Source organism: Hyperolius riggenbachi, chromosome 1 (assembly GCF_040937935.1).
Source record: "Hyperolius riggenbachi isolate aHypRig1 chromosome 1, aHypRig1.pri, whole genome shotgun sequence".
Lineage (NCBI taxonomy): Eukaryota > Metazoa > Chordata > Amphibia > Anura > Hyperoliidae > Hyperolius > Hyperolius riggenbachi.
Genome location: NC_090646.1, coordinates 556,244,021 through 556,268,103, shown reverse-complemented (window position 1 = coordinate 556,268,103; position 24,083 = coordinate 556,244,021). Strand labels below are relative to the sequence as shown.

Here is a 24,083-nt window from a genome sequence, read left to right as displayed (position 1 = left end):
CCCAGCTCACTGCATCTAACTACCCAGTACCTGTTGTGTTTACTTAACCCACCTCATCACTGCATATACCTAGCGTTGTGTTGAGTGAACCCAGCTCACTGCATCTAACTACCTGTTGTGTTGAGTGAGAACCCACCTCACTGCATCTTAAGTACCTTTACTGTTCATTGAACCCAGCTCACTGCATCTAACTACCCAGTACCTGTTGTGTTTACCTAACCCACCTCATCACTGCATATACCTAGCGTTGTGTTGAGTGAACCCAGCTCACTGCATCTAACTACCTGTTGTGTTGAGTGAGAACCCACCTGGCCACCTCACTGCATCTAACTACCTGTTGTGTTGAGTGAGAACCCACCTGGCCACCTCACTGCATCTAACTACCTGTTGTGTTGAGTGAGAACCCACCTCACTGCATCTTAAGTACCTTTACTGTTCAGTGAACCCAGCTCACTGCATCTAACTACCCAGTTCCTGTTGTGTTTACTTAACCCACCTCATCACTGCATATACCTAGCGTTGTGTTGAGTGAACCCAGCTCACTGCATCTAACTACCTGTTGTGTTGAGTGAGAACCCACCTGTCCACCTCACTGCATCTAACTACCTGTTGTGTTGAGTGAGAACATACCTCACTGCATCTTAAGTACCTTTACTGTTCAGTGAACCCAGCTCACTGCATCTAACTACCCAATACCTGTTGTGTTTACTTAACCCACCTCATCACTGCATATACCTAGCGTTGTGTTGAGTGAACCCAGCTCACTGCATCTAACTACCTGTTGTGTTGAGTGAGAACCCACCTGGCCACCTCACTGCATCTAACTACCTGTTGTGTTGAGTGAGAACCCACCTCACTGCATATAGCTAGCATACCCCCGAGATGGACAAAATGGACAAACCAGGTAGAGGAAGAGGTAGAGGCAGACCCAGAGGAAGGCCACCAGGCACTGGCAGGTCTGTGGCTGTGCGAGGTGGTGTTGCTGTGATTTCGTGCGGACCTGCCCAAAATACAGTGCTCAGAAGAAGGCACGTGCCATCACTTCCCAAAATCGTGAGGAGGTGATTGAGTATTTAACACAGAACACCTCATCTCCCGCGGCCACCAGCGCTACAACAAGCACCACATCCACTGCATTTGACACTTCGCAGGAGTTATTTGGTGGTGGTGGTGAAATCACTGATTCCCAGCCACTACTGCAACAACAACAAGAAGGTGCAGGTACACCACCTCATACGTCTAAATTAGGTGGCGATAGTATGGACGTAACGTGTGTGGATGGGGATGATGGTGGACCACCTGAAGTTGGTGCACTTGAGGAGATGTCTGAGGAAAGCGCAACTGGCCAGGAGGATTATGATGACAATTATACGGATACCACATATGTTCTCGGTAGAGGAGATGACCAGGGGGACAGCTCAGAGGAGGAGTCAGAGAGGAGTAGGAGGAGACGACTCCATGATAGAAGCAGAGGGAGCTCATCCTCAGAAACAGCTGGGGGCAGTGTCCGGCGCCATGTATCACCAGCTATGGCCAGCCAGCCAACATGCCCTTCAACGTCAGCTGCTGATGCCACCCTAGCGCCATCAGCCCAGGGGGGCTCAGCGGTTTGGAAATTTTTTAACGTGTGTGTCTCAGATCGGAGCAAAGCCATCTGTTGTCTCTGCCAGCAAAAATTGAGCCGTGGAAAGGCCAACTGTCACGTTTTGACAAGTGCTTTACGAAGGCACCTGGAGAGAAGGCACAAACAGCTATGGCAAGAACACCTGAGGAAAAGCAGCACCCCTCAAAAGACAAGCCGCGGAGAACAACCACGGCAGCCATCACAGGGGGCTTCTGCTGCTCCACGTTCCCATGGTATTGTTCGTGGCTGGGGGGAGGAAGAATGGATACACTTTTAAACAATTTAAAAATACAACCATCTAAACTTTCAAACAATTTAAAAATACAACCATCTAAACTTTCAAACAATTTAAAAATACAACCATATATCATTTTCAAAAAATTTAAAAAAAGGGCAAAAAAACTTGCCCTCCGTAAAACATTCTTGGTAAATGCTTTCGACTTGGTTTGTCTTCCGCTGGCTCAAGGGTCCATCTGACCACAGATGCCTGGTCTGCAAAGCACGGTCAGGGCAGCTACAGCATGGGTCTCAGCAGGCTCCCACTTCGGGCCGGAATCCAACCTTCATTCCCCGCGGTGACAATGGCAGACTTAACGGGATTCCCGTTAAAGGATTTAAAGTTAATTCATTTCAAATACACAGCAGGGCCTCGAAAGTCCGCCTCCTGTATTGTTATTTTTGGTCACTACCTCGGGGCGGGCGTGCATGCCTGCCTGCTGCCCTCCTTGGATGTGTAGTGGTAGCCGTTTCTCAGGCTCCACACCGGATTCCATCCCTCATTCCCCGGCCATTACCCGGGGTCACAAATGTCAGACTTGCCCGACTCCATATGATTCTCGTGAAAGGAATGTGGTGTCATCTTTGCCCGCCATAACTGGTTCTCGTTAAAGGATTTAAAGTACATTCATTTCAAATACACAGCAGGGCCTCGAAAGTCCTTCTCCTGTATTGTTATTTTTGGTCACTACCTCGGGGCGGGCAGGCGTGCATGCCTGCCTGCTGCCCTCCTTGGATGTGTAGTGGTAGCCGTTGCTCAGGCTCCACACCGGATTCAAACCCCTCATTCCCTGGCCATTACCCGGGGTCACAATGGCAGACTTGCCCGCCTCCACAGGATTCTCATTGTAGCGGTACTGAACAAGTACACAGCAAGTAGAAAATATAATTTAAAAACAAAACGTATGCTTTTTAACAATGCCATGGAAAGTTGAGAGGGAAGTCACACATTACCTGACATCACTGAGTGAGGAAGAGCAATCTCGCCATGTTGCGCAGTAGTCCAGCATGGCCGTCACTACACAAACAGCTGTTTGCGGTGCGTTACACAGTGAGTTTGGTGTGTCAGTGTGAAGCAGTACTCTAATTACACTCCCTGATTGATGTATACACATGCAAGATGTTTGAAAGCACGTTAGGCCTGCAATTTAGCATTCAATGTGATTTCTGCCCTTAAAACGCTGCTTTGCGTCACATCCAGATTTTTCCCCGGGACTTTTGGCATGTATCCCACTCCGCCATGCCCCCTCCAGGTGTTAGACCCCTTGAAACATCTTTTACATCACTTTTGTGGCCAGCATAATTTTTTCTATTTTTCAAAGTTCGCCTCCCCATTGAAGTCTATTGCGGTTCGCAAACTTTTCCGCAAACCGAACCTTCCTCGGAAGTTCGCGAACCCGGTTCACAAACCGAAAATCGGAGGTTCGCAACATCTCTAGAGAGAATGTGTGTGTGTTTACCTTGATATGCAAACATTGTGTTTAATAGGTCATTTGGTAGTGGGACCGTACTTTGCACGTCCAACTAACATCAAATATGACCTTAGTTGATTGAAATGCTAAAGGCATTTGAAAGCAAAACGGAAACTGCTTTTTTTCCTATTTTCTAATGGTGAAAGTATTGTTCCTTTTTAGTAAACAATCAAGCTGTGCTGCACTTCAAAAACACATTCTTTGTGTATACACATACAGTTCTAAAGTGTCAGTGCCTTCAAAATGTACTATACGGGTTTCAAGTAATCATTGCACGCACTAACTCTGCTCAGAATTCATCCCTCACTTATCTGAACACCTTAAAAAGACATGTTGCAAATGTGGTCAGTCAGACGTCATCCTATATGAAAAACTGCATGTCATAACAATCAGCAGTTTCAGAGATTTACAATACAATATAAACTGCGCCAGCCACATCATTACAAAAAGAGTATGTGGACGTACATACAAAAAAGTTCTGGAAACAACTGAAGAAATATGTATAGGTGTCTTCGTTGTGCTCTCCACACAGGCAGACCCTAAAGGAATAGATCTAACATTTTGTAATACTTTATAGCAAAATTGGCCACAGCAAAGATATCAGTCAGGCCCGGTCGGCCCATGATGCCAAGTGAGGCGACTTCCTCAGGCGGCAGAAGTCTTGGGGCAGCACCAGGCAGAAACAGGAAGTGAAGAGAAGGCCTGTCCAGCCTATACTTGATGGAAACTGTACCTAGCTACCAACACGACGCCACCTAAAACTGGTTACCTACCTATACTGAGAGTTTGGGGGGGCTCAATGCAACTATAATGCACGGTGAAAATTGTTGGGTGCTGAGCGATCATTTCAATTCGGGGGGGCGCATCCTTGTAAGTTTGCCTTAGGCAGCAAAAAGTCTAGAACCGCCGGCCCTGCATGTAGTGATCTGTGAGAGACCAGTGAGAGACACTGCAGAGTCAGATCAAACATCCACATCCAACAATATAGAGGCTCAACAAATTGCAGCCACTTCAAACATCAGATACTTTCTTTTGAGACAGTTAGTGACTTGACTATATATTTTGTTAAGCACTGCGAAAAATGTTAGTGCTGTTTAAATGTATAATAATAATAATATAGATTGCCCAGGTCTATTTAAACCTGAGATCAGTAGATTTGCCCTTGGCTTTTGCACTTTAAGCACCATTGGTAATTTGTGTGCTGCCATTTGGAATTAGGCAATATTATTATGTAGCCAGGAATGAAACATTTTTCCGAGACACATGGTAAAGTATCTAACAGACCTATTTTCCTCACACTGATGATATCGCACAGGTTGCCTCTCTCTGGCTGAAACAGCAAAAGCGAAACAAGTGCACTCAGTTGCTCCGTTCCTACAGTTGATGCTTCTATTATCTATTCAGTTAACCTTTCCAGCATGTCTTCCATCCTTGGAATAGCAGCGAGAAGTGAACTCCCGTCCTTGGACTGCACAGTGCTGCGGGTCACCAGTGTCATGTCAGACAAGGAGATGAAAAGGCCTCCTGCTTGGTAATGAGAAGCATGTTATCACTCAGAATGCCGCATATCATTGCGGAGTTCTCAGGTCAATATCAGAGGCCATAGTGTGCAGGGAAACCACAGCGTTGCCACATTATATCCCTGTTCCCTATGCAGCCATCACAGCAGACAAAAATGTATATTCTATGTGACACGTTTAACTCGGGCACAGTTATTCTTCAGCAACCCTGGTCAGATATCATTCCAGAGTCAAGCAATATCGGAACATAATACATTTCAGTACACACGCCAATCCGAGCAAAATACACCAGCCAGAAAATGCATTTTTTCATCACTGTAGTAAAGTTCTGAGCTACTTCAAATCAAGTAGAATCAATAAACCTTCAGTTACATATTCATTCCCTACCTGACACAAAGATTAATGCTGGCAACACATCAATAGACCCTGCCACTTGTGCCCATTGCTTAGCTTTAATAGTAGATTCTGTTCTCTCATTCAAATGTCACATTACGCACTAATCAGCACTCATTATTTCCTAATAAAAAATGTCTGGTATTTGATCTTTCCTTACAAAAGACGCAGCTTAAATGCTGCTTATATCTGGACTTAACTATTGAAGAACCCTCATCTGTGCCTGTTCAGTTAGCCTGTACCTATTCAGCAAGGAGACCTTGGGCAAGACTCCCTAGTACTGCTACTGCCTATAGAGCGTGCCCTAGTGGCTGCAGCTCTGGCGCTTTGAGATAGCCAGGCAAAAAGTGCAAAAAAAAAATTTCTGTGTCTTGTCTATCTTGAATTATGCAATTGGGCTCATCCGCCCTCACCTCCTGCTTCTGCCACTCTTGTCTATCCCCCTATCAGCTGCCAATCTGTATGATCCATTTCCAGTTGCATGCAAATCGCAAAACACAATAACATCAGCAAAATTAATGAAAACGCATGAACACTTCAGTGCAATCTGATTTTGTTCCGATTTTGCCTGATCACAAATGTCCTGCATGCTGCATTTCTTCTGTTTTTTCTCCTTGGGTTATTAGCATCCAGTAAAAATTCCAAAGCCAAAAACAACATGTATAGTATGATACCATCATAGTGGGGACCGAGCTTCAGACATGAATAAACCCCAAGTGGGCCTAATTTGGCCACACTTTCACACAACTCACATATAAAATCTTTTTGTCTGAATGTCTTATGGTTCTAAACGTTTTTCTTGTATCTTAGTCAGCCTACTATATCTAGTGCTACATCCACTTCTCCCCAAGAAGTCAGAATGATAAAAAGATGTTCAAGTGAGTTCTTTATCATATGGCCAGCTAGTTTTTCGTTCAACACTGCTTTCTTAATTTAATTATGTGAATTCCCGTCTATCTACACTGTTAAACAATTAGCCTTAAATGCTGGCAATTGTTGTAACTTGATTAGGCTTCCTCGATCGGAAACATATTTGCTGATTTAGCCACTGTTTTACCTGCAAAGTAATTCATAAAGATGCTTTTACATATTTTTGGAGAGCGGTCAAACACCTTATTGCGAACTTGAAAATTTGGGCACCCAAAAAAGCCAAAAGTAAAATATCGATAAATTTACCAATATTCTACACTTAGAGTGCAAATGATGATAGTAAAATATTGGTAATAAAGACCGATATTTTTTTCTACAGGTAAACATAACCCTATTTTCCAACTGAACCGTCCCTCTACCGAGGCCTAACCAGCCACCATGGGTAACATTAATTATAACATCCCCCAGCTAACCTTAACACCCATGGATAACCTTCACTCCAGAAAACCTCCCCACCCCCCGCCGCCAATCTGCCGGAAAAAAAAAGCACATTTTTGAGCACCACCATAGGCGTCAACAGAAATGTTTCTGCAATTTTGAAAATTTGGGCTCACACAGTACAAAATACAGCTACAAATAGCGGGACCAAATCACCCCAATGCACCCCCATTTACCATGTTTTTATGGGTGCTCAAAAGTTCCTGCTTCCTATCTTACTTGGGCCCAAATTTAATTTTTCTCTTGCGTTTTCTGCTAGAAGATACATTTTCGTCTTACCTTAAGTAACCTTTCAACATCTAACAATTTTCAAAAGTAGGTCAAAAGGTAATATCAAACTTATTTTGATTATTTTCTTGCTTGCTGCAATTTTAAAAGTGAATTTATTGAAAAAGTTTGAAAATATCTCCTTTGAAAAAAACTCAGGAAAAAAAGTTAATTGAATAGGGATCTTGGTGTTGCAGTTTGGAGTTTCTCCACTCAGTCGCTAAAAAGTATAAATTAAATAGTATATAAAACTAGGTAAACGCACAAAAACACAGCAGCATCCACTGAGCAGCTTCAACAAAACATCTGTTTGCTGATAAGAACACAGACAAAACACGTGAACAACAAAATAAAAAGAGAAAACATGCATAAAGCAAACTGTAACTCCCAGTGTTCCGTCTACTGGCTAAAATAAAACCCTCTCTTTTACCATTAACAGGGGAAGCATTTTATATTGTGCTGAGGCTGGACTCATTAATATCCATCTTCACTCTGATTTGCTTGTAATATTTTCATACATCCATTCAGGGCCCCCTAAAGTACATTTTATTTACAGTAGTGAAATTACATTTGTGAGAGCTGTGTCATTTATGCTGCTAAACCGGTTTTGCAGTCACTTAATAAAGATTTCTCTCAGTGGTCCATTTTCAGGCTGCATTTGAAGGAGGAAAATCTCTGTTTAGAAGTGTGATGAACAAAAACCATATGCTGCAGAAATGCACTAAGTATTTTCTATAAAATCTTTACTCCAGGTGTTACAGACATACTGGAAGTGAGACGTCAGCAATAGAGTCTACTCTAGGCCATATAAATAGCTGTAGCCCTCACATATCTATATAATGATAGATAGATAGATAGATAGATAGATAGATAGATAGATAGATAGATAGATAGATAGATAGATAGATAGATGCCAGTAGATAGATAGATAGAGTTGTATTTAGCAAGTGTTGGTAAAATGTCTACATATGATTTAGCCGTGTAGCAATTTGGGCGCAGGTAGAAAAAAGATGGCTGTTACTGTGCTGGTAGTCTTGGGGAATGAAACACATATATTCCCCTAATTTATTTTATCCTTGGCCGTGTAATTCGGAGTTGGAAACTCAAGGATTCTTTTCAATCACCACATACTTATAGGCAGACGTTATCAATCAGAAGCAAACAAAGCATCTGACTAGCCAGAGCTACAAAACGTATTGTCCATGTTGGGTTTGATTTTAAACTTGTTCGAGGACCTTGTACCAATGCAGTATAATTATCTTGTGAATATGAATAATTATTCACTTGGAGCACAGGCTCCTCCCACAAGTCTCCTTTAGTGACCCAGTAAACTCCTATCAATGTTGTCTTTTTTAATGGCAGACTGGAAATTGAACAATGTGTGTAAGTACAAGCTGCAGTGTTATTCCCTGGAGCTGTATAGTGAACTGTCAAGTTTTTTTTATTTCTTTTTGAGGGGGAGGGGGATACCTGTTCCAGTTAAAAATTTAAAAACAGACGTGCAAAAACAATGAATGCAATACTGAAGCGAGTTGCAATTGAATGTGCCCTTGGGACTCCTTGGAAGACATCGGAAGCACTTGAACCCCTGAGTGCTTCTGAAGACGAGCATCTGTACTGAGCCCTGTCTCTACCGTGCCCAGTACAGATCCACTAATATTTGTGAGTACTTCCGAAGGCTGCACAAGGAGGAATGAAGACTAATGTAGTCATAGAAATATACCGAGGCCCAGTGATGGAAAGAGGGGATTGAGAGAGGACCGGGAACCAAGAGAGAGGACCAAGAACCTTCTCTCTACATAGGTCATAGCTCCCAACTGTCTTTTAGAGGGACAGTCCCTCTTTGGGAACCCTGTCCATTTGTCCCTCTTTCTTTTTTAATTTGTCCCTTTTTCAGGACTGATGTACAGATTTGTGTAAATATATGTATTGTTCTACTCAAAAATGTGTTTTATTGACTATAAACTTCATTCCCATCCTTTAAATTGATATATTTCTTATTTTCAAATGTTAATATGAAGAAAAATTAACCCTGAAAGGAGCAGTGTGGTTTGAATTATAAAACAACATAATTTTCTTGAAATGAAATGTTTATGGTATGCATGACCAGGGGTGAGTCTAGAGTATGATTAAAGGTGTGACAGGGGTGTGGCTTAAGTGCCCCTCTTTTTTATCTCGAAAAGTTGGTAGCTATGCCATAGGTGAGTATCTACATCTTTTGTAGCTTGCTTCGGTAATGCTTTAAAGTAGCAGGAGATGGAGTTAGCACTCCGGGAGATCATCAGATTCTGCTTCTAAGGAACTCCTTTCCCAAGCCACAAACAGCTGAATTCTTTCAATGGTATTTTCAATGACAGAGCAGACGGCAAGCTAGCAGAACACATGACAACCTGTTTCCCTCAGTGGTACAACTGATCTAGTAGATGCTTTTTTCAATTGAATTTCCATGACAAAAGACTGATATAGGTGGCATGCCTTTGCATCATTTACACATGAGAATTTCAGGGTGTACTCACATATATAGTAATATTCCCTTCCCGGCCTAAATTCGAATCCTAATGAAAAAGGCGTGAAGAGCTGGAATTTCTCTGAAAACTTTAGAGGTCCATTGGAGGAGTGAGGTCGATTGCACTCCCATCTTTTGAAGCCTTTGGATGTGTGATCACAGGAGCTGTAGCCATCAAAGTTCACCATGAACAAAACGTATCGCTCAGTTTTATCTTCAGGCACGGAGTCTTCATAATGAGGGCAGAATACATCTAGGTAGTCATTGATACAGACATCAATGTGGTAGTCATTTTTCAGGAACCTATGAGAAGACAAAGGAAGAGAAACACATGGTTAGGATGATTAATAGTGTTTAGGACAGAAATGTATATAATACCTCGCCATACATTCAAAAGCATCATGACGCTGCCACCTTTGGTAGCCATATGTTTCTTTTCTAACACATTACTGCATGACTGGATCTGTTTATATAACCACATGCGAAAACATACAAAGACAGAATATTAGCTCCATGCCTGTCAAAGAAACAGAAATAGAGCAGCTCTGAATGCAGTTTTAAACTGTACAGTACATCTTCTTCACTGTCTTTTATTATGAAGCTGTGCCATGTGTGTTGGTGAATACTAACAGTTGAAAAGTGATTTAGATCTTGGTCCACAAGGTTATGAATTGTAAGTGCCCTTTGGGACCTCTGGAAAACTATTTGGTAAGACTTCAAGAGACCCTTGGTGTGTAGGAGGGTCATGTGACACCTCACAGCTCCAAATACCTATGTGTTGAGTGAGGATGTGTTTAACGAAAAAATCTCTGCAGGGTAATGGGATCCAGTCCTGACCCTTATAAGTTACACTTATCACTTGAACTTGTTACGTATTGTTGTTTATGACAGATAATTAAATCAATGGATGAATTTTCAGCATAAATTTAAACATACTGTACATGTAGTAATAAACCGGGCAGGATGGTGGCGTAGTGGTTAGCTCCAAATACCTATGTGTTGAGTGAGGATGTGCTTACTGACAAACACACTGCAGGGCAATGGGATTCAGTCCTTATAAGTTACACTTATCACTTAAACTTGTTATGTATTGTTGTTTATGAAAAATTTAAATCAGTGGCTTAATATTAAGCATAAATATTTAGTAATAAACTGGGCAACACGGAGGCGTAGTGGTTAGCGCTCTCGCCTTGCAGCGCTGGGTCCTTGGTTTGAATCCTAGCCAGGTCAACATCTGCAAGGAGTTAATATGTTCTCGGTGTCTGTGTGGGTTTCCTCACATATCTCAAAAACATACAAATAAGTTAATTGGCTGCACCTTAAATTGGCCCTAGACTACGATACAAACACTACACGATAGATACATGCATGGACATATGACTATGGTAGGGATTAGATAGATTGTGACTGAACCCCTCTGAGGGAAAATGTAGTGACCATATACTCTATACAGAACTGCGGAAGATGACAGGGCTATATAAATGCTAAACAATAATAATAATAAACAGGCTTTGAAATGAATAAATTGCTCAGATCCAGCTAACATTGACAGAAGAATTAATGAATGGTTTTAGCATGTAAGTGCCACTTAAAGCTCAACTAAACTGATCATACATGACCAATTCTGAAAGTAAATAAGTTGATTATTGTTAAGTATAATAATTTTCATATGGAAAAATAATTTGTGTCGCTGTGCTTGCTGCAGCTATGCAGCTATCTATACAGACTCAACACATCTTAAAGGGGAACTGAAGTGAGAGGAATATAGAGGTTGACTTATTTATTTCCTTTGAAACAATCCACATTGTCTGGCTGTCCTGCTGATCCTCTACCTCTAATACTTAAAGCCATAGACCCTGAACAAACATGCAGATCAGGTGCTCTGACCCAATCTAACCCGATTAGCTGCATGCCTGTTTCAGGCGTGTGGTCCAGACACTGCGGCTGCCAAAGAGATAAGCAGGACTGCCAGGCAACTGGTATTGTTCAATAGCAAATAAATATGGCAGCCATCATATGCTTCTCACTTTAGATTCCCTTTAAAGCCTTTAATTTCCTGTTACCACAGTCAAATAACTGTTCGATCAATGACTGTAATCATTGGATTGCTACATATCATCTGTTATCCATATCATGTTGTCCACGGTGCATGTGAACATGTTGATATCAGAAATCAGAATCATTTTACTTTTGCCAAGCATGACTGGCTTATTCCCGGAACAGGACATGCAATTAAGATGGAGACACAGGTTCACTTACAGAGTTAACTGGCTAGTGTAATCCAACACATCTACAACAATTAGATAACAAAAAAAATGTCTGCAAAAATGTACAGTATAAAGTTTTGCAGTGCAAAAACAGCTAGGAGGGGGGACCTAAGGTTGGGGGAGGACCTAAAGTGTGTGTGTGTGTGTGTGGCGGGGGGGGGGGGGGTAGGGAACTGAGTGTGTGAAGAGAGTTCAGTGGGTTGAACGCTGAGGGGAAGAAGCTGTTCCTTTGCCTCAACAGTCAACGTCTCTTCTAATACTAGTTATTGATGGTTTTATATGCTGTGTCTTTAAATACTGACAGGTAGTTTGGTCTTGTTTCCAGAAATAATAAACAGTGAGTATCATCAGGACACTGCAAAATGCTTTGATATCAGTGAGCATTACATATTCACCTCTGTAATTACATATTCACCATAACAACCAAGTTTCTGACTATTCACAATGATTTATAACATCAGGACAGCCGTATTTATTTAGTTACACATTGCTGGCACACATTTTTAAGAAACATACAAAGCCCGATACCAGCACTTACAAGAAATGCAAAAGCAATGCAGTTTGATTGCCAAACTACACAGAAAAGAATCTGCAGCATTATGCTAAAAGGATTCTGGGATATGAATTAATAGCGCTCGTGTTAACCTGACAGCTCTGAACAAGAGCCAGACGATGGTTGTAGCCCTAGGAAGTCTAGTCCAAATGGGTTTTCTCTTTAATTATTATAAAGTATTTTCAGACATGCAATACTACAGCATTTGCAAGTGTCATTCCTTTGACATTTGACACCAATGTGCTTTGAATGACAAATTAGAAGTGAAACCTTAATCCCACCCTTGCCTTTCTGAAGAGAAAAATGGTACAAAGCCGACTTAACCGAAGACAATTTTATGAAGAAAGCATGTCATTATAATGGTAGGTCTGCAGAAATCACGTAACTGTTGTAAAATCATATTGATCATTTTCTCAGGTGAAAAAGCACCAAATCCTACTGATGTTTTTTTTTCTTTTACTGTACGTGGAGTCAAGCAAGAAAGCCAAAACTTAACTACTACCTGCAAAGTGCAGCTATCAACTGCCTGACTAGATTAACCTTACAGTGAGCCTGAACCAAGTAAAATTATGTAAAATAAACACATGATGTACCTGCAAATGAATATTACATACTTACCTCACCGTCAGTTCCTCTCAGAAGCTCACCATTTTCTATTTACAATGATTCTTTCCAGTTCTGACGAGATTTTGTCAGAACTGAAATACAGCAGTTGCTGTCAGTTATATATCAGTTGTGGTCAGTTATAACTGAAAGGACAAGTGATATGCAAGGTAATGTCCATGTTTCCCTATAGCTCACATGGACAATATTACACTTTAACAGTGTGCTGACCAGGAAGCTGTTATGGAGTAGTGGCCATTTTAAGAATGGATGACTGAGAATTCCATTGATCACAGTGGACAAACAGGATGCAGGAGAGGAGCAAGGGATTGAGGAGTAGACTACACGGGAGGTAAGTATGACGTGTGTATGTTTGTTTTGACTTTTCATTTTCAGTTCAGGTTTGGTTTAACTACTGCAAATTGCAAGTGTCAACTGCCTGACTAGATTAACCTTAAAGCAAACCTGAACTGAAAATTAGGAGCAGGTAAAGCATCACTGTGCCCCTCAAATTAAGGTAAAGCAGTGCATGGGTAGAGAGGTACTGCACTGCCTACACTTACTATGGGGAGGGGGGGGGGAGTTATGTAGCCAGCCCAGCTCACACTTATTTACGGGGGGGGGGGTAGGAAGGGGAGTTATGTTGGTCAAACATGTTGTGAGGGAAGGAAGGAAGGAAGTAGTGTTTATGCTGCCCACAGCTGTTATGTAGGGGTGAACAGGGGAGTTAGGTTGGGCACACATGTTATTTGAAGGAGGTATAAGGGGGAGAACTTAATATGTGTTATGATCAATGGGGGTAGGTATTATGTAGGGATAGGAGGCCCCATGGGGGGTTTGTAGTTATGCCCAGATTCTAAATTTTACCTCAAAAACTCTGAACCCCATTCTTACCTATAAGGCCTCTTGCACACTGCAAGTGATTCCGATTCAGATTCCGCTTTTTAATCAGTTTTTACATCCGATTCCGATTCCGATTTGCAGTTTGCTCCCTGCACACTGCAAATCGGAATCTGAATCGGATGTAAAAACAGATTAAAAAGCGGAATCTGAATCGGAATCGCTTGCAGTGTGCAAGAGGCCTAAAACTGACTCTAGTAATGAAATGGATTAATCAATGATGGAGCCTACTATGCACTGAGAATTTAACGCAAACAAAAAAACTAAACAAAAACCACATGAAATGTCAAGACTAAATACAGGACAAATACTTTGGAATTTGAAAGACTGTATACAGATAAAAATCCATGAGAAAAAAAAGAAGAATAAAAGGAAGCGCAAATATAAACTAGAAGAAAAACAGAAAGAAGCAAAAGTAAAACACGAAAAGAAAAGGAAAAGGGGAAAAAAAGGAAGAAAGAGAAAAAAATTGTTGTGGTGATGGTTGGCCGCTAATCAGTTCAGTTACTAACTAGTGATTACTAATGAGTGTACCCATCAGACACTATGACTCCAGTCTGATGACACTTTGCATGCTTGCAGCAGAAAGATCAGCATGGCATGCAGACAACTGGCATTTTTAAAAGTGGAATGCAGATGACAGTCTCCACGTTCCTTTCACTTCATGTCTAAACCCACTGTAGGTCTTTCTAGGAAAACACAACACTCTCTATTACAGGTTTATTACTGTCACATTATATTCACGGTGGGCCTGTTACTGTACCACAGCCTCAGAGCACCTGATGGTTGCAAGCCAGCAGACAGCCAAATGTGGAGCTTTATGGAATGCTGGCCCAGACGTAGGCAGGATTGAAGCGAGCAGAACACAGCTAAACAATGTCCTACTTTCAGACTTTGAAAATAACAGGAAGGAATGCCCACCAGAGCAGTCTCTTTAATGAACAACCTGACCCTGGATGTGTGAATGACAGCAGTTCAGCCACTTAATGCTGTTACAGCTGGCATATCAGTGCCCCCTGACAGCACAGCTGGGGGAGCTGTTATAAATAATTTGTTCTGAGAACATTCTGCTCATTTAATTCATTAAGACACAGTCAACTTTCTTTCAAGATGTTTATCTGTACCATTTTTTTCTAATGAAGGGTCCATTTAAAAGTTCATGGTTTACACTGCAGCAAGACAGCGTCTGTGTTTACCATCCTCAAAAGACTATCACGTCTAACCAAGTTCATCTTCAGATTAATGGAACAAAAAGCTTATTAGAGGCACCGGTGAAACCCAGAATTATGTATTATGTGCAATGCATGCTTCACAGGCGCTTCTCAATCTATCACATTATATTGATGATACACTAACCCTTGCTCACTGACCTCGCTTGCTATCAACTAATTGATCTTCTTTTCCAGCAGCAGTCACAGGGATGAAGCAGAAATATAAACAACGTCTGAAAAGGGGTCATGGGATGCTTCAGATTGAGAGATGCCATCTGTAAAGCTATGTAATGTCTGCTTTGGACTTCATTGAATCCAAAGAAGCACCAATGGGTTTCACACGTGCTGTACCTCTTTATAAAAGGTATTCTTTATATAATATATAACATGAGAGCACATATTTAAAGACACACTGGCTGCAGATGGATGAATGTGCCCAAATTCAGTTGAATTTAATGTAACTATTTTTTTCTTAAAGAGGAACTGTCGCGAAAATATTAAAATAAAAAAAAAAATACAAATAAGAAGTACATTTCTTCCAGGGTAAAATGATCCAGAAATGACTTTCCTCCTATGTTGTTGTCACTTACAGTAAGTAGTAGAAATCTGACATTACCGGCAGGTTTTGGGTTAGTCCATCTCTTTATGGGGGATTCTCAGCATGGACTTTATTCTTTATAAAGACACTTCCTGAAAAAGATTTATACAAAGATGCTGGCCAGCCTCCCTACTTACCGTACAATTCTTTGGCAGCTGAACGGAGAAACGGCCATTCACTAAGAGCTTTTAAAAATAAAGAAAACCCTGAGAACCCCCCATGGGAAGATGGGCTAGTCCAAAATCTGTCGGTACTGTCAGATTTCTACCAGTTACTGTAAGCGACAGAAACACAAGAAAAAATGTTGGCTCATTTTACTCTGGAAGAAACATACTTCTTATTTGTATATGTTTACATGTATTTTAAATTTTAAGATTTTTGCACCAGAGGTCCTTTAAGTGTACTCTTGAATTTTGTTTTGAAGAGGAACCATAAACAACAGATAGTAGAATGCAGTAAATTATTCAGGATACACACTTTTATGTTAAAATCATGGTTTCAGCATCAGAAACACTTCCTATAGCTATATATTGCTTTGTATTGGTATGTAGCCCCACCCTCCCACTGAGGCTTAGCCTAGGCTGTTTATTATGCAGAATTCCCTCCCCCAAGTTCTGAGAGGCCTTTTTACTGGCTTTAGAACTCTCAGTTAACAAAAATCCTGCAGAGAGCACTTGCCAGTACAAAAGGTATTGCCACCTGTGATACATTTCAGAAAGTAAATCGAGGAAAGAAAAGATTTTACAACGGGCAAACATTGACTTAATAATTTTATACTAGTATAAATATTGTAAAAAAATAAATAAACAATGTTATTCTTTATTTTTATCGTATACTTGTTCTATTTTGACTACAGCTCCTCTTAAAATCCAACTCCACTGATTTTTCATCTTGGGACCCCTGACTCAAATTCCCTAATAGCCCCTCCCCCATGTAAGCATTCATCCAGTAATCTACACTTTTTTTCTGGGTCCAGGATTACTTTAGAACAATTGCAGAACAATGGCAAAATGAATCGAATCGAATCCTGATCAGACATGTTTGATTGAATCAAATTAAATCAATAATTTGAATCAAATTGAATCGAATTGCACAAAAAAATTGTATGGTGTAGATGGGGCTTTAGAGTATGGCAGTATGGCAGACACTAGAGTAGGCTATGACTATGGCAGGGAAGAGATTGTGAGTAACTCTCTCTGTGAAGTGCTGTGGAAGATTACAGTGCTAGATAAACATACAAAAATAACAATAACATATGCTTTAAAGCGGGATTGTCACCATAAAAATCAAATTTCAACAGCAACTGGACTGAGTGTATTAAGTGATAAATATGCTAATCCTGCATTCAAAACTTGCAAAACGTTTTCTGCTGTTATGGTTTGGAGTTATCACATACTTTAGGAGCACTGGCCCTAGTGCCAAACAGTGCCAAAGAGTTGAATGCTGGGAGTTATTTTTATCTACAATATATTCCTCCTCTTCCATTTATTTCCCTGCCTAGCTCCTTATCAGAAAAACCTGTCTGATTACTTGTGTTTACAAGCAAGGCTGAGGTGACTCAGTGATTGGATGTGTAAATAAAAAAGACAGTGCAGGTCCTAGCATACACCTCAGTGGGAGTGTCTGAAGGCTCTGGGAGGAGGGAAGCTAATGAATACACAATACAGCAATAGAAGGGAGGGGGGAAAACAAGAGTCAGGGAGGATATGATGTCAGCATGGCCACTGCCTAGTATAGGATTTTCTGCTTTTCCTTTATAAAATTCACAGGAATCATTACGTAGATAGCACAATACATCTGTTATGTAAGTAGAAGTAGTATTTATCTACTTATATTTGTGTTTTTTATTTCTAGGTTAGCATGGGTGTGGCTTGTTCTTTAAAAGCAACACTTAACTTCAGTAACATAGAGGACTGCTTTCTCAAGTAGATGATTCAAAGATAGAACTTTCAGTGCTTTCATTCTATGTGATAAATCTGTCTGTGGCTATCATTAGTCATGGAAATATGTTACAATCTGAAAGAGCTAAAGGTGAATATGTGTCCTTACAAAAAGTCAACATTTCATGGACTATAATGATTAATTTCCAGGACAGCCTAATCCTCTTTCATTTACTATTCTATAGGAGGTCAAAATAACACAAACCTCACTGCTTTGCACTGCTTTACACATATTTCATAGTATCCGGTGCTACCATATATTTCTATTCATCATGTTCTGCAGTAAGAGATTCTGGCCGATGATCAGGCCAGCAGCAGAAAACTGACTGAGGGCTGGTCCACACCAGAGCAGTTCATGAGCTTTTTTAAAAACGCTACCGGTTTGAAAACCGCTTGGCTAATGTATTGCAATGGGCTGGTGCACACCAAAACAGTTTGTTTTTTCCACAAACGCAAACTCGGGGGCTGCAGCATTTTTTAGATTTCTGAAGCGTTTTTTCCTCAATGTTACGTATTGGAAAATGGAAAACCACTCTAAAAAACGCTAGATCAGAACGGTTTTCCAGGCATTTTTGTTACAGAAGCTGGTCAGTAACAGCTTTACTGTAACAATATATGAAATCTGCTACACAAAAACGCTCCAAAAAAGGCTAGGCATGTTTAGAAAATCTCTTTAAACATGTCTAGAATCGCTTTGAAAATTTGCTTCAAAAACTTCTAGCGTTTTGCGGATCTGCTAGAGGTTTTTGGTGTGCACTGGCCCTGACTGTAAATTACTTCCTCATGGAAACAAGCTATTTTCTACTCAGTAAAGCGGTGATCATTTTTTAGCTCATTTATCTGTTATAAAAGTAGCATTGGCCCTGATTCACCAAACTGCGGTAAGATTTCCATGCGCAAGCCAAATGCCAGAGGAGCAACAACTATTAACACATAAGTGCCATGCAGATTACCGGGATAGCATGGTCATTGCTATGGAGACATGTGGCATAACACATCTTACCATAGCAACACACACATTACCCCAGTAACGTACATAATGCTAATCGGTTAACAAATAGTACTCCCCCAGGATTAGTACCCGTAAAATTGCCGTGTGCTGCCTATTTGTAGTTCTACCAGGTATGCCATAACACTCGAAGAAGTAGAACTACAGTTACTAACTTCCATTGTCATCCTAACATCGGAAGTGCAGCTATGCTGATAATAGAAGTGTCAGAAAACCAAAGGGACAAAAACTGCTTCAATTAACTTTCTTTAATACCTTTCTTTTTATACTTTCCTACAAATTTTTTATCATATCAAAAATAACTACACAAACTTGCCTAAGTGAGCGGTACTCTCTAACATCAGTACTGAGTCATTTTTGTACAGTTTTAGGTTAGCTGAGTGTAGCCGTGTTACAAAACTACAGTGATTGTTAGGTCATTGTGGATCTACGTTATTGATTGCATTATGTTTGGCTTTTGAGCTTCACAATACATTAATGACCGAGGCTCAATGTCACCTCATTTAACTGTAACTTTCATAAACATTCAGATGGCAGCTTTGAAAGCTTGCTGTGATTTAAAGACTAGTGAAAGGAAGTTTTGAGTTTCCTGCAGTCACAGGTGGAAGTCAGTAACACATAGATGGTGATCTCTGACCTTTAACACCACAGCTGTTAAAAGTGCAAGAAGGGGGCTTCCAAAATGATTGCTCAAGTGACAGGCAATAAAGATTCCTAGTCCATTGGTCACAAAAGTGTTCAAAAACGTACACTAATGTACAATTTGCATGATAATAATAACTATAAACTGTAATCTAAGTAATCTAAAAGTCTTTATAATGTTAAATCTCTATTTAAAAATGGAATGGCATTCTTTTAACTGAATAAGCAGACTGCAAGGCCAACAAAGTTGCTAGTTTCTTAGCTAAGTGAAAACATCTAGCTGCATAGATTTGCGTGAAAAGCACAAACAAGTAGTTCATTTGAAAATAAAGAAATAGATTCATCATAATGGTAATAATTATAATAATTACCAGTAAGATACACTTTGTGAACATTTGTAGAATACAAAGATTATTTAATGGAGGTATTCAAAGCACACCTGATCGAGGAGCATTCTGCATGTTTTGTGCATGTTTAGTTTGGAAAGAATTTTGACTGTGAATGCTCAGAACACTCCCGGACATGGCTGCCCTGCATAGCAACTTGGAAGTGCGGTTATGGAGGTGGGCGGATGGGACAGCATGCGCCATAGCTGCAGCCCAGATGGATCAGACCTTAAAGAAGGGCCACAACAGTACTCAAGAGGGGAAACCAATTATACTGAAACAAGGGCCACTTAGGTTATTGGTGGTTTGTGGGGGGGGGGGGGGGGGCTGGAAGAAGCATCAGGTATACCTAATTCTTGTTTGTTTGATTGTTTTCTGGGTTTTTTGAAGCTGACAGCATGGCAAGCTATGTTTTAACTCTAGATTTTGCCCAAAACAAATGTTTGTGATTGTTTTTGGGTGAGGGTTCAGGAATGGTTACTGTATGGTCACCTGTAACGATTGTGGAATTCTCTCCGTGATCAGCACACTGGACGTGCGCTGACACTGTGGAAATCCTCCACAAGCGTATAATTTGAGGGAACCCAGCAAAAGGTGCAACGCACCTGTAGAGGGAAATTCCTGTCGGCAGGTGGAGCTGTGGAGTGCAGAGGAACAGCTCCTCTGCCCTGCCACAGACGCCAGACAGGAATTGTACGAAGGGAAGAAATGCAGGGCAAGATAGCCCTGAAAGAGAGAGATCAAAGCAACAGAGGGTATGTGTGTCCACCAATCTAGTTGCCACCCTGCGACGATGAACACACAACCATGAAGATCAGGTGAGAAGGCAATCGCAAGAGATGGCGATTGCTAACACCGACACAAGACTGAATAAGTACAGATGCGGAATGTATGTATGTCCACCAATCTAGCCGCCAACCTGCAACGGTGGACACACAACAGAGGAAACCAAGTGAGAACGCAATCGCAAGGGAAGTGATTGCGAATGAGGATGAGCACAGGGACAGAATGTATGTATGTGCACCAATCTAGTTGCCAACCCGCGACGGTGCACACACAACAGCAGAAACAAAGTAGGAACGCAATCGCGAGAGAGGCGATTGCCAGAGGTGACACAAGGCTTAAGCAAGACAGGGGACGAGAGTAGCAAAGGCACAGCAAATCATACAATGAGAAGATAAGGAAAATAACAAATGCTAACTAAACGTGAACATCGCACTCATTCGCAACAGCGAACGCGTTTACTGCGCAGTCTCCGCGTGTTAAGCACAACAGAGACAAGCATGCCTAACTAACCCCCGCCACCCAAACATGAAACAGAGAACGCGAGCCCTTGCTTAACGGTTACCTCACCGAGGCTACAGCAAGCGTTCGTCTCAAACAAGACAGACAGATGAACGGGAAACAGGATAGGAAAGATCCACTGCTCTTTCTGCCAGAGCGAGTGCGATCCAGGTAAAGTAACAGAGCTAGCAGGATCCACTGCTCTTACCGCCAGAGTGAGTGCGATCCAAATATCGAAACAGGGTAATGAGATAGCTGGTAGCAACCGCTGCTCCAGCTATACTCCAAGAAGCAGATCAGAAGGATCCACAGCCGCTACCGCTAGAGGCTAGTGCGATCTGAGCAAGACAAACAGAGGAGATAGCTGGTAGCAACCGCTGCTCCAGCTATACTCCAAGACAGACAGAACGATTTCCTGACGACCACCGTTGGCGACAGGACAATCGCAACACAGAGGCAATACAGACAAAACAGATAAGCAGGCTAACTGCACTAGAGAAGCTGCCTAGTGCAGTCCGCAGAATGACTCTAACTAACTAAACAATCCAACAGGAAGGCTGACATTCCAGGAGTGATTTAACAAACTGTTATGACCAGCGAAGTACTGTGGAATCACATAGTATATATAGAGCCAGCCTACAAAGGATGTGGCTAGGCAATTTGCATGACAAACGTATGCAAATTCCTCAGCAGCAGCAAGCTGCAAAACTGACAAAAGGTCTCTTTTCCAGAGACCTGCAGAATGCAGACCTGAACAGTGGTCAAAAAAGCTGCCTGCCTGCGCAGGCAGCTGAGCGGATCATTACATCACCCTTCTCAACTACTATGGGCGATGCTTGCCCCACTCTCCCTTGACAACTCCTGTTTACATATCACTCTGCTGCTAAAATGCATTGACAGTGTTTGCTATACTATATACTATATGTGTATCCAACCTGCCTCTGCTATTTACATTTATTTGGCAGCCTAAGGCTAAATTCTCATTTAAGATGGATACAACTATCCATTGAACACTTGTGGGGTCTCCTCACCTCTCTTCTCCTTGCAGGTGTGTATGTAGGGTATACCAGTCACACTGCTGTGCACAGGGCCGGTCCTGGACTTTTTGCTGCCTGAGGCAAAGATCGTAAAGGCGCCCCCCCCCCCAATATTTCTACATAACATTACATCCCTTACACAACCGACCATGTCCGTGAAGGAAAGCCTGAGTGACGCAGCAAAGTGAGTGACTGACTCACCAGGGATTGGGTCTCCCTCCGGGTCTGGCGGCGGCGAAGGGCGGGCATCCGCATCCAGCATGCATCCTGCACTGGCAGGGGACAGACGGCTGCGGTCTGCGGCGGGCATGCTCCATCTCGGATCTGAGGGATCTCGCGCTGGGCCAGTGAGCGGCGGCCGGCGGCAGCCAGCCAGCCTCATCATCATCATCGTCACGGTCACGTCGGCGAGTGACTGACCGTGACAATCAGCCGCAGCCAGGGCAGCAGAGCGGGCGGCAGCCGCCGCCATCAAATCTGCAGGCTTAGGCACTAGGCAGCGTCACCAGCGTGCAGCCTTGGAGGAGACAGGAGAGGCTGCAGAGCTCGGAGTCGTCGGACTCGGAGGCCGGCGGCAACAGTGCAGTTTCTAGGCTAAAATGCACCCAGGGCGAGGGTGTAAAAATTGCGCCCCCCCCCCGGTATAGGTAGCCAGCTATAGGTCCCCCCCGAGTATAGGTGGCCAGGCATGGGTGAGCCAGTAAAGTTGCCCCCAGTATAGGTTAGCCAGGTAGTTGCCTCCAGTATAGGTAGCCAGTATAGTTGCCCCCAGTATGTTAGATAGGCAGGCACCCCCCCCCCCCCCCCGGTATAAGTTAGATAAGTAGGTGCCCCTAGTACAGGTTAGCTAGGTAGGTGCCTCCAATATAGGTAGCCAGTATAGTTGCCCCCAGCATAGGGTAGATAGGTAGGTACCCCCAGTATAGGTTAGTTAGGTAGGTGCCCCCAGTATAGGTAGCCAGTATAGTTGCCACCTGTATAGGCTAGCTAGGTAGGTAGGTGCCCCCAATACAGGTTAGATAAGTGCCCCCAGTATAGGTTAGATAGGTAGCTTCCCCCCAGTATAGGTTAGATTAGGTCGCTGCCCTTCAGTATAGGTTAGATTAGGTAGGTGCCCCCAGTACAGGTTAGATTAGGTAGGTGCCCCCAGTACAGGTTAGATTAGGTAGGTGCCCCCAGCATAGGTTAGACAGGTAGCTGCCCCCCAGCATAGGTTAGATAGGTAGCTGCCCCCCAGTATAGGTTAGATAGGTAGCTGCCCCCCAGTATAGGTTAGATAGGTAGCTGCCCCCCAGTACAGGTTAGATTAGGTAGGTGCCCCCCAGTATAGGATAGATAGGTAGCTGCCCCCAGTACAGGTTAGATTAGGTAGGTGCCCCCCAGTATAGGATAGATAGGTAGCTGCCCCCAGTATAGGTTAGATAGGTAGCTGCCCCCCAGTATAGGATAGATAGGTAGCTGCCCCCCAGTATAGATTAGGTAGGTAGCTGCCCCCCAGTATAGGATAGATAGGTAGCTGGCCCCCAGTATAGGTTAGATTAGGTAGGTGCCCCCCAGTATAGGATAGATAGGTAGCTGCCCCCAGTATAGGTTAGATAGGTAGCTGCCCCCCAGTATAGATTAGATAGGTAGGTACCCCCAGTATAGGATAGATAGGTAGCTGCCCCCAGTATAGGTTAGATAGGTAGCTGCCCCCCAGTATAGGAAAGATAGGTAGGTGCCCCCCAGCATAAGTTAGATAGGTAGCTGCCCCCAGTATAGGTTAGATAGGTAGCTGCCCCCCAGTATAGGTTAGATAGGTAGCTGCCCCCCAGTATAGGATAGATAGGTAGCTGGCCCCCAGTATAGGTTAGATTAGGTAGGTGCCCCCCAGTATAGGATAGATAGGTAGCTGCCCCCAGTACAGGTTAGATTAGGTAGGTGCCCCCCAGTATAGGATAGATAGGTAGCTGCCCCCAAAACAGGTTAGATTAGGTAGGTGCCCCCCAGTATAGGATAGATAGGTAGCTTGCCCAGTATAGGTTAAGTAGGTAGGTGCCCCCTCATAATGGCGGAGGGGGGAGCCGGAGCCGCGGTGAGGGCAGCCCGACCTCTCCCTCCCTCTCCCCGGGCCGCTCTCCATGCTCTCCCCTTGGACTGCAGGCAGCAGAGTTAGCGCGCAGGGAAGCGCTGCTGTACACAGCTGTTACTCACCTCCCTGGATCCGATCGCCGCTCCCGCCCTGCTG

The 24,083-nt window shown here is 42.7% G+C and overlaps 1 protein-coding gene across 3 annotated transcripts in view; it reads right to left on the bottom strand.

Moving 5' to 3' along the window:
- The window catches only part of EFNA5 (ephrin A5), a 608,985-nt gene that overhangs the window by 116,761 nt on the left and 468,141 nt on the right, over positions 1-24,083 (bottom strand). For all 3 annotated transcript variants that reach the window (XM_068247442.1, XM_068247448.1, XM_068247449.1), the window contains exon 2: positions 9,437-9,729. In XM_068247442.1, the coding sequence (XP_068103543.1) occupies positions 9,437-9,729 (293 nt within the window). The remainder of the gene's footprint in view (positions 1-9,436; positions 9,730-24,083) is intronic.